The sequence below is a fragment of the Schistocerca piceifrons genome, chromosome 3, assembly GCF_021461385.2.
Source record: "Schistocerca piceifrons isolate TAMUIC-IGC-003096 chromosome 3, iqSchPice1.1, whole genome shotgun sequence".
NCBI lineage: Eukaryota > Metazoa > Arthropoda > Insecta > Orthoptera > Acrididae > Schistocerca > Schistocerca piceifrons.
In genome coordinates, this window is record NC_060140.1 from 777,065,313 (window position 1) to 777,077,621 (window position 12,309).

The 12,309-nt window shown below is 36.1% G+C and overlaps 1 protein-coding gene across 7 annotated transcripts in view; it reads left to right on the forward strand.

The window, feature by feature from the left end:
- Positions 1 to 12,309, forward strand: part of LOC124787685 (inositol polyphosphate-5-phosphatase A) — a 330,769-nt gene that overhangs the window by 277,874 nt on the left and 40,586 nt on the right. For 2 of the 7 annotated variants that reach the window (XM_047254512.1, XM_047254513.1), the window contains one exon: positions 7,266 to 7,302. In XM_047254512.1, coding sequence (XP_047110468.1) covers positions 7,266 to 7,302 — 37 coding nt within the window. Of the gene's footprint in view, positions 1 to 7,265; positions 9,208 to 12,309 lie in introns of those variants that run through there. The other 5 variants (XM_047254509.1, XM_047254510.1, XM_047254507.1 and 2 more) reach the window with 3 other exon arrangements.

The following is a 12,309-nucleotide window of genomic DNA, read 5'->3' on the forward strand; positions in this document are numbered from 1 at the left end:
GTTCTGTAAGAAGCTGTGTAATGAACTATAGCAATAAATAATAATGAGGATTAGTTGTTTGCACTTGTATACCAGTATAGCAGATGAGTAAAATATGACATCAACGGAATCAAAATGTGTTTCAATTGCATCTAGGATTCCATTGTGTTTCTTAAATGAGCTACATAAAGCATTGCTACGTGTATAGCCCATTCAACATCTACTGCAGTGACACTGTATTTGTGATTGGGAGTTATGGCTGCACTATAGTGAAGGTTATGTGGAATATGCTACAGAGTAAAAAGGAACTCACTCGCTGACACAGAGGAAAGTAACAGTGTGATGAAAGAGAGATTTGGTGAATGTGGCTCTCTGATAAAGGGTCTCAAAGAAGAAAAGCAATATCATCATAACTACTCATAGCAATAGAAATAAGTGTGTCCAAATATTAGATTCTGTGAAGGAAGAAGTTAAAGGATTTAAACATGATGGGTTAACTGATAACTAATTCCCTTTTTGTGAAAAGCCTATATATAAAAATATCGATCTCCTTTTCACACAGTCTGCAGCCCTGGCGAACCATGTTCACTTTCAAATTGTGTAATTTCTGTCACTGTTTAATTATTACACTTGTAACATGTAAGTGTGTGTGTACTCTGATGAAAAATTCAGAAATTCTCCCTACAAAAATTATATTTGTGAAGCTGTGCTAAAACAGGTTGTTTCAAATGCTAAATTCCGAAATCACATGCATTGTATCAACACTGTTGGTCTTTATAAGAGTACTCTTTATTATTCAGTGACATTGATCATGAGATTGATTTCATATACCGTTAGTTTTCACTTATCAGCTTGGACACTGTTTGCCTTAGCAAACATAACATGCTGGAAATCTACAATACACTTGCTCAACTAGTCTTGCTGAATAGTCTGCCATAATTAGAACTCGGAAAGATTTCAGATTTTACTTCATGAACAGTGGACAAACCGCATGGAGGAGTTTATCAAATTACGTATTCTTCTGGAGACAAACTTCATTCATAGCAATAATAAACCAGTTAACATTTGCCAGCTCACAAATGCGCCCTATTCCAAAACCGTCTTTTTCCATATTTTGATGAAAATCTTTAGAATGAATGGGAAGGTGCTGCTTGTTATCCCTGGTATAGCATCATCATACTTTGGAAGCAGAATCTTTAAGTTCTTGAAACACTGTGAACTTTTATATCTGGCGTTTAGCATTTAATTAACAGTAAAAAATTTCCCTTTCTTTCTAATAATATCATTAATGAAGGTATTCATTGTTAACTTTCTGCTATAAATTTATGCCATTTTTGAATTAGTTTACTGGAAGTCTAAGTTACAGAGTAACCATCCCACTGCTATAACATTCACATATGAATAGGATATAATGATGCAGGTAGTTCTTTTATTTAAAACTGGAACACACAGTATTGATGTTCCACAATAATGTTTGTTGTATAGTTTGTTGCAAACCAGCTCTTGGCTTTCTGTGTCATCTTGAAATAACTTAAAAGAAACTAACAGTCCACACAACATCTGTGAGAGTTTATAGTTGTGCAAATATTGTTTTGCAAGATGTGTGACCTTTTACAACTATATTTGCAATGTGTGTATTGTCTTATGGTGTGAAAAATATTAACTGGCTGCTGCTAATTTAACAATAAAACTTATCATTACATGCTATGTTCGGATTCTGTGGTTGATGTTTATTGATACCCAGAATTTCAGGTAACGTTAGTTTTCTGCCAAGTGTGTTTAGAAAAGGTGGAATCTTTCTTTTTCAGTCTCCAGCTCCTTTCATGTTCAGTCAGTCTAATTTTATGGCGCCATCTGATTGACCTACATATAATTTTCTATGCAAATTGCAGGGAAACACACAAATTCTATTCTTTTCTGAAGTTGGAATCTAGTCTTAACTATTTAACAGAATGTGGGCAACAGTATTGCTATTGTAGAAAGCTGATCTATATTTCCTGGATTTTAGTTTGCTGGTATACACTTGTGAAATCCTATGTACATATAGCTTGGTGGCCCATCTGTTGTCAGTGTTACTTACTGTCTTCTGAGGAGGATACAGAAGTGCTGTTATCCTCTGCCTCCTTTTTCATGTAAGTATATTATTAACTATGGTAGGATTAGAATCGGTACTGTATGCAGTTTCTTTCACTAATTTTCATTCATTTTCAACAGATGGTTTTGTCAGTAATACAGATAACAGGTGATGCACCATAGAGTGGAAGGCTGCATGTTTTTTGTTACAGAATTCTGGGAGTCGGCAGGTATCATTGTATCTTTAAAAAAGGTATTTTCCTGTATAGCTGTACTAACAATAAAACTGTAAAACCATTCTGTGTGTGTGTTTGAACACGTTTATCTCAAAAACTACTAGATGGATTTTGTGAGGTTTTCACTGGTAATTTGAGTATAGCTTGGGACGACATATAGGCTTTATTTCATTAAAATCAGATCATGGGGAGGAAAAAAACCATAATATAAAGTTTTAGGAATCTGCTCAGCTTAGTAGTTTGGATGTTTACTTTAGTGGCAGCAGACAGTATAGTACACTGAAGAACCAATAGGTGGCACTGTTAGCTGAGTGAAACACCAAAGAATCAGTAGATGACACAGTAACGTTCATTCTTCCCCCTCCCCCCTTTTTTTTTTTACATCTAAGTGTTAGAAGGATTGTTGGAAGTTTGTCAGTGACAGAAGTAAGCACTACAATCTTATCTTTACGTATACAAACTAACATTGAATTTACTTGGCTGAGATGTAGGGATTAACTAATTGTAGTTTGTATATTACAATTAAAAGAAATTGCTTTGCTTCTTTCAATAGGTATTATTTATATTTGTCTCATTGGCTTGGAAGAATGAATTTATTGAGGAAGTGATCCTATAAAGGTTCCATTTTTACCAATTGAGGTAGGGAACCCTAAAAAGTAACAGTATGCAAAGGCCCTTCTTTAACTTCCTTTATGAAGCATTGGCTATAGCTAATCTTAAATCTAAGTGTTTGCTTGCAAATTTTAATGCTAGGCTCTAAGGACTTGATTGATTCTCCTCCCAACTCCATTGAAAGCTTAATTTTTCTGTTTTGAATTTAAATATTGGAAACATTTTTTTAATTACCTGATAGTATCTGTCCACAAGCACAGTATGTCATCCACATACTTGGCCCAGTAGTGCATTTTAAAACTTAGGGGCTTTTTATCTAGAAATGTTTGTTCAAAATAATCCATAAAAATTTCAGCTGATAAGGGCACCATTGCAATGAGGATCATACTGACATTGCAGATTCGAATTGTGTAATTCTGTCATGCACTAAGTACAAGAGAGCACAAGAAATACTGGTTTCTATGGATTTCCCCCTAACTATAAGTGTTACCTCCTTACTCTACCAATTAAGTGTAAGTAAGTAGAGTTTGATAGCCGAATACCATAAGCCCACATGGCTAAATTACTCTTATAGAGACAGACCAGTTAGAATAATACATCGTAACTGTGTGTTTGGGGGGGGGGGGGGTGGCACACATTTTAAATTAATTAAGAACTTATATTTGAATATGATGAATCAAATTATTGTTAATTTCTATAGTTTTTAAATTATGATAAGATACTCCATATGAAAACACTGTAAAAATAGACTTGGACATAATGTAATCTCTTTAGTACATTGGTTGGCTAAAGCAAAGCTCACTCTATCATTTTATTTCAAGTTAAAGTTTTTATGTTAAATTTGTAGTGATATGATTATTGCTGGCTGTTTGCTCCCTGTATGGTCAATGTTGCCTAAAACCAAAACAAATAAATACAAAAATAAAAATACTTCACTAACTTAAAGTGAAAGGAGGTGTAGATTGAAGAAGAAAGACTCCACCTTTGCTGAACATGCTGTGAATGGATGCGGTGCTTATGGTATTAACTGCAGTGTTCTTCAAAGAGCAAATAAAGGTAGTAAACTAACATTAATTGAAATTCTGGGTATCAGTAAACAAAGAATCCTGCCTTAATTCTTAATGATCAAATCGAGTTTCATTACTCACTCATGTTAAAGTAGCTGTAGCCAGTTTTTTCTCACAATTAGATAATACACTCGTTGTAAATAGTATAATTGTTCCCTACCCACGTTCCACTGTCTGCTACCTCCTCTGTGCCCCCTTCCTTGCCTCGTCAGTGTTTTATCTTTTCATCACATTCACCAGTTATTTTATCCATATAATACGGTAGTCTATACCAGTGCTCACATGCGTACTACTTTGACCTGTGCATTTTTATACTTTCATTCTTTAAGAATAATGTAATGCAAGGCTTATTTGCTCATAGCTTATTTGTATATTTTAATATTCTTGTGTTTTTCGTGTAGGTATATAGTCATACCACAAGTGCAACTGCAATAGAGGGGTATCTGTTGAGAAGCCAGACAAACACATGGTTCTTGAAGAAAAGCAACAGCCTTTCAGTAGTTGCAGGGGCAACAGTCTGGATGATTAACTGATCTGACTGTGTAATACCAATCAAAACAGCCTTGGATATTCCGGACAGCTGAAAGCAAGGGGAAACTATAGCCATAATTTTTTTCCAGGAGCATGCAGATCTTCTGTATAGTTAAATGATGATGGCATCCTCTTGGGTAAAATATTCCGGAAGTAAAATAGTTTCGCATTCTGATCTTTGGGTGGGGGCTACTCAGGAGGACGTCGTTATCAAGAGAACCAAAATTGGCGTTCCACAGATCAGATCCCATAATCGGATAGGTAGGTTAGAAAATTTAAAAAGGGAAATAGAAAGGTTAAAGTTAGATATAGTGGGAATTAGTGAAGTTCGGTGGCAGGTTGGGTAGGGTTGTTTGGGGGAAGAGACCAAACAGCGAGGTCATCGGTCTCATCAGATTAGGGAAGGACGGGGAAGGAAGTCGGCCGTGCCCTTTCAAAGGAACCATCTCGGCATTTGCCTCGAGCGATTTAAGGAAATCACGGAAAACCTAAATTAGGATGGTCGGATGCGGGATTGAACCGTCGTCCTCCCGAATGCAAATCCAGTGTGCTAACCACTGCACCACCTCGCTCGGTCAGTGGCAGGAGGAAGAGGATGTCTGGTCAGGTGAATAAAGGGTTAAAAATACAAAATCAAATAGGGGTAATGCAGGAGTAGGTTTAATAATGAATAAAGAAATTGGAACATGGGTAAGCTACTATGGACAGCATAGTGAATACATTATTGTAGCCAGGACAGACACAAAGCCCATACCCACCACAGTAGTAAAAGTTTATATGCTAACTAGCTCGGTAGATGAGGAGTAGTATGAGGAAAATATGAGATGTTGTTGTTGTTGTGGTCTTCAGTCTTGAGACTGGTTTGATGCAGCTCTCCATGCTACTCTATCCTGTGCAAGCTTCTTCATCTCCCAGTACCTATTGCACCCTACATCCTTCTGAATCTGCTTGGTGTATTCATCTCTTGGTCTCACTCTATGATTTTTACCCTCCACGCTGCCCTCCAATACTAAATTGGTGATCCCTTGATGCCTCAGAACATGTCCTACCAACTGATCCCTTTTTCTAGTCAAGTTGTGCCACAAAGTGCTCTTCTCCCCAATCCTGTTCAACACCTCCTCATTAGTTGTGTGATCTAGCCATCTAATCTTCAGCATTCTTCTGTAGCACCACATTTTGAAAGCTTCTATTCTCTTCTTGTCTAAACTATTTATCGCCCATGTTTCACTTCCATACATGGCTACACTCCATACAAATACTTTCAGAAACGACTTCCTGGCACTTAAATCTATACTCGATGTTAACAAATTTCTCTTCTTCAGAAACGCTTTCCTTGCCATTGCCAGCCTACATTTTATATCCTCTCTACTTTGACCATCATCAGTTATTTTGCTCCCCAAATAGCAAAACTCCTTTACTACTTTAAGTGTCTCATTTCCTAATCTAATACCCTCAGCATCACCCGATTTAATTTGACTACATTCCAATATCCTCGTTTTCCTTTTGTTGATGTTCATCTTATATCCTCCTTTCAAGACACTATACATTCCCTTCAACTGCTCTTCCAAGTCCTTTGCTGTCTCTGACAGACTTATAATGTCATCGGTGAACCTCAAAGTTTTTATTTCTTCTCCATGGATTTTAATACCTACTCCGAATTTTTCTTTTGTGTGTCAGAAAGTATTTGTATGAAGTGTAGCCATATATGGAAGTGAAACATGGATGATAAACAGTGTAGGCAAGAAGAGAATAGAGCTTTTGAAATGTGGTGCTACAGAAGAATGCTGAAGATTAGATGGGTAGATCGTATAACTAATGAGGAGGTATTGAATAGAATTGGGGAGAAGAGAAATCTGTGGTACAACCTTACTAGAAGAAGGGACCAGTTGGTAGGACACATTCGTAGGCATCAAGGAATCACCAATTTAGTACTGGAGGGAAGTGTTGGTGGTAAAAATTGTAGAGGGAGACCAAGAGATGAGTACAGTAAGCAGATTCAAAAGGATGTAGGTTGCAGTAGTTACTTGGAGATGATGAGGCTTACGCAAGAGTAGCAGCGTGGAGAGCTGCAGCAAACCTGTCTTTGGACTGAAGACAACAACAACTACTACCAAAAAAGGTCACAGAGCTTTCAAAAAGCAATCTTCATGTAGCTATGAACTCTTGCTGTAACTTGTGGACTATCTGTTTAATTTTAATTGTTGAGGAGGGCCTAGAAATCTGAAAGCCAGTTTATAAAAAATTATAAAATAAATATTGTTTTCAAATACATGCTGTGTCTTCCAGTTTTTAGTATGTCTGTTTCACCATGTACTGATGGAATAGTTCACAAATTATGTAAATATTTGCATTAAATATTAAACTTCAGCAATCCTGTATTGGAAGGACGATTACAATTTAATGACAGTCGGTAAAGTATTATACATCAAGTGAGCCAAGCAATTACATATACTATTGTTGACGCTATAATCTGTTCTGTGAAACTCCGTTTTTGTGCAAAATTTTGTAGTGATGTGGTTTATTCCTGTATTATTTCCTGTTTATTTTGTTGAATGGGTACTAAAGTAAACACTGTCTGAAGTTTAAGATTTATGGAGGTTACATACTATGTTCTCTTTGAAAATGTACAGCAATGTGTCTATTTAAAAAAAAATTGTAACAATCCAGCTTTTTGTTACTATTTGTATCATGCAAACCGCTTTAGACAAGAAAATTTCTGTGGAATTTTCAAACTTTCTAGCATCATACAATTTTTCTTCTGTTTCAGCCTGTCTTCCTGAAGTTGGATCTAATTGCAAATGCAGGTATGATCTCATGTTGCACGTATCGTGATGCTGAATGTGAATCTCCACCATGCTTCGGACGTCCAGTTTTGGCTTTTGAGATCAATTCAAGCAATTCCAATTTCTGGCCTTCCAAGCACAACCTCAATGTCCAAAGAGCAAATACATACGTGGTGATAGAACCAAATCCTAACACTCATTTTCTTGCACTACCTCAATCTGCCCTTTTGCATGAGCCATATACACCAGAAAGTGTTGACACCCCTTCATCGTCACCAGTTCCTTCATATATGGAACAAACCTTTGAGCCTCTGGATAAAAGACATCTGGATAATGTAGAATCATCTGTGTGTCTAGATGTGGTTAAAAAAATAAATGAAAGTTTTATCTGTGATAAAGTATTCGATGATACACAAACTGATACTAATATATATGAACCTGTAGCAGATTGCACACAAAGTACAAATTCAATTGTACCTGAGGAAGTTCATCATTGTACTCAGTTAGATAACTTCAGAATAATACAAGAAGGAGCAGAGGGTGCTTTGTCACATGTTGCAACTGCAAAACATCCTGAATTAAGGCAAATGGACTATACACCATTGACACAAACAGGTGACTTATTTTCAGTCATTAAAAATAGTGTCAAAAGAAGTTATTCAACAAACAGTATGGAAAATGTTGGACAGAGTTTTGTAGAAACTAACATAGCTACATCATCTCAACAAATTTCAGAGCACGGACTGCGAAAATGCAGATGCTTCAGTGATTCATGGTCAAGAAAGGGAACTCCTCGTGCTCCAATCAGTGTTCAACCAAAAATCCGTGTTCGATTGATCTCTGATTCAAGTTCTCATTCTGTACGCCTTCAAAGTCATCATAGTTCCTCTGATGAAGACTGGTTTGAGGAAGTTGCTAGTGATGATGAAACTAGTTATTCTCGTGAACATATTATGAATGTTGATTGCATTCTTTCTTCTGAAGCAGTAAACCTTCCCAAGGAAACTGTCAATAGGAAACAAAATTATGCTGCTCAGACAGAAACTGGAAATAAATGTTCATTTGTTGGCACCAAAGTCTCAGTACCTGTTGCATTGCATATGAGTAGTAGTCCATCAACCCTGCTTTCTTCTGTTGCTTGTGATGCAGTTGATGTAAATAATCCAAAATCAGAGATTTGTGATTCTGTCCTCAGTTTACAGAAAGAACCAGATTTGCCAGTAGAGGCGCAGACAAGTTCAGCTGCACTTAGATTATTAGACAAAGGGTTTCCTGATAAATATAACTCTGAGGAGAGTGGAAGGAGTATTAATACTCCTCTTGAATCTCTTGATGTGCCTTCTTTTAGTAGGCAGCCACTGGTTGGTGAGCCTCAGTTAATAGAAACTGATGCAAGCACAACAAGCGCTAATCCATTTCAGTTTTTTTCAATGAACTGTTGTATTAGGGGTAGCAAAAGTGATAGAAGTCAAAGTGAAAGGGAGGAAAGAAAACAGGAAGGATGTTGTTGTTTACTCTAAACTGGTTTTCTGCTTAACTGTGGATGAACTGAATCTCTGACTATGCCAAAAAGGAATGAAACAGATTGAAAGTAGTTTGTTGAATTTTATTGTAAGTAAAAGCTGGCAGTAGTTAAAACCAGTTGTTGCTTGTATATGTTATGTACTGGCAAAGTATGCAAAATGTAACTTTTTGTGCATGCTGTTGTCCATGGTGTATTTATTTTTTATACTTTATATTATATGTATATATTTTCATTAAGACATGACACTGCACAGCTGTGTTAATATTCTCTGAGACTGATTATATTTACTGCAGTATTTATGACCAAATACAGAATTTCTGTTGTGTTGAAACTGTGAATTATGTATAACTAGTGATTCATCTAAAATAAAGAAAAATAAAACCTAATCCTTATTGTACAGGGTGCAAAACAGATTCAGGAAATAAATGAGATGTGAAGACACGATGATGATTATTGAAAGAATTAATCAGCAATGTAGTGAATCATTAGTGATGCACCATGAGAGTCAGTCACAAGCTTGATCTTTTATAAATATCTCACTCCTATGTGCATGCTGTGCTGATGCATGAATCATTGCCCAAACCACTGTGTGTAATTATTTGTTAAAATATTCCCTGCCTTCCTAGCTTTTCTTCAGTATTGGATGAACTTGAAACATCAGCATAAGTTTATACTTGTAAAGAAGTTGCCTTGGGTTGGGGTGAGTACTACAATAATGGAGAAATCCAAGTGGTCTCAGGTCTTCAGTTAGTTATTTGTATATTCAATGAATCAGGCTTCCAGTAGCTCATTATAATATGAAACTCATTTATTCAGTCACCAATTCAGTATAATCTCTAGATCCCATCATGATAGAGAATTTTAAGGATCTGGACTTGCTTAGATATACATGAACAACAGAGAAGTAGTTGTTATTAACTAAACATGTTCACAGTAAACTATCACTACACTGTTACGTACTGTGTGTAGTTATAGAAGCTACATTTAAATTAGTAAAATCAGCAGAAAGTTACTAAATTTATCTCCTATTGCTAATTTAATAGTTATAATGGCATTCATATTTTTCAAATGATGTCAGTTATTTCCTTGTGTAACAGTAAAAACCTATTTGCACTCAACATTATTTCTCATAATGCAGCTACAGATCTCTTTAATTCAAGAGTCTAGAAAACTCGATAATTTTTAGTAGTAGTTGCTCTTAAAGTGGAGAGAATTTCTACATCATGCAAGACACAATTAATTTATTTTTCTTTCATTCATACATATTTCAGCACTTAATGTATTATCTTCAGGTGTTTATTTTATTTTATAGCTAGTGACCCACTTTGGCCTCACATGCGTAGCAAGTACCACTGAGTATCTACAACTGGATAACTAATCTGGTGTAGTGGTAATTTTGTTTATGGTCCACTGCACAGAGTTATGATTGAAATTCAAAGAATATCATAAGCCACTTGTGGGGGTGTGACTGCAGTCAGCTCACTTGTAACAGAGTTGCCACAAGGTACAGCCACTTGCTGTCCACATGACTCCAGTGCCAGCATGGTGCAGTCTGCTCAATTGCAAGAGTTGCCACAAGCTACAGCCACTTGTGGTCCATATGACTCCAGTGCCAGCCCTGTGCAATTTTCTGTGTGATCTTTTCCCATAGCCTTAAACATTAACTCCATACCAAAAAAATGTGTTTTTATCAGCTTGATATCTGATATGTCCTGCAACACAAGTTGTTTAATAAGTCAGCAGTAGCTTGTGCCAGCCTTACAAAAGCGATAGCTTGTGGTGACCTGGTGCTGCAGTTGGGTAGCCTTACGGCTACCCACGAACCTTCCTCGTGAATCAGTCTTATCTATTAGTGACAACTGTATCAAAATCCCTACAATAGAGCTTGAGATTAGCATTCACATGCAAACAGAAAAACATGGTGGAGGATGCCTGAGAGGAATGACAGGAACAATCATTTGAAGCAAAGAAGTCTAGTAAACATGGGCTCTAAAATGTACACCTTAAGAGCTATGAACAATTTCTTGTGAAACACATCTCTTCTACTGAACAAGTTTTGCATTTTAGAGCCCAGGTTTATTAGACAAATGTCCCTCATGAATCAGGCAGTGAAACTGTATCAGAATCCCTACAGTAGCCCCTGCGATTAGGCCAAATCGCAGTGGAGGTCTTCAGTTTATATAAGTATAGATAGGTAGGTAAGAAGAAGAAGAATTATTCTGCATCACATAATGATATTATTTATTTAGTGCTAGTGATATTATATATGTTATATGCCTGTCATAGCTTCCTGGTGGTTTGAGACAGCATAATGATGGTGATAAAACTGAAGAAGAGAGCACACAAAATTCTGAACCCTGTATGGGTGGAAGAAAAATACACTAATTGTGTCTCGTATAGACAGAAATTCTCTTCAGTTTTCCTTTGCAAGTGTGTAATTTAAGAAGAGTATCAAAAGATAACTTTTACTGCTAAACCTTCCTTTCAAATTTTCTTGTTTTATATCTGATGAAACTTCATTAAACAATGGAAACTCCAGTTTGAGATAGCAACATTGTTTAGACAGATTGCTACTCACTGTAAAGATGACCCATTGAGTTGGAGACAGACTATTAACATTTTATTAGCTTTACATCAAGGCCTTCTTTAGCAAAGAAAATCCACACATACATTTACACAAGCAAACTTGTCGAAATTTTAGCAGTGACAAGAAAAGTATTGTAATTAAAGCTGAGTGGCTCTCATTACTATACTAAAACAAGGTGAGTAGGAAGACATGGTGGCGACACTGCTCTGTTAAAAATTTATGGGAGCCCAGTATGGAACATATTTGGTTAATAGGCATGATTCAGTAAGTTTTATTTTCATAGTTATGTTAAAATTGGGGGAAATGGGAAATAAATTTCATTTGACTAATTGTCATTCTTAGTTTAATAATGCTTGAGATTATTTGTCCTTAAAAGAGTGTTTTATTTTTTGTGGATAATAAGTATTAGTAATTTTTTCAATGTATGCTGATTAAAATATGATTGTTTTATTCTTATAAACACTGATTAAGACTTCTAGTGTATTATGTTTAACATACATATGAATCTCACATGTAAAAGGCTAACACTTAGATTTACATTCACAGAGAAAACATATTATCTTTAAATCAAGGGACACACACAAATCCCAATCCAACAATACTTGACAAAAATGACTGGACAAACATACTACTGGTTCACTGCTAACAGTTTCAGACTTACTCTCGCAAAGACTCATATAATGGAATAAAATAAAGAGAGAGAGAGAGAGAGAGAGAATGGTAAATGGATTATGTGACTATGGTGGTCAAATGCTTAGCACTAAGGTTCCTACCATAAAAGAAATACTGGGTTAAACAAAACCATAATCAATGACTCAGCCATAATGTTTTGTGAAAGTCTTTGGGCTCTGGGAGCAGGAAGTTAAAAAGAAAACATTACTCTTGAGAGATGTGAGCAGTGGGACAGTTAAAAAGA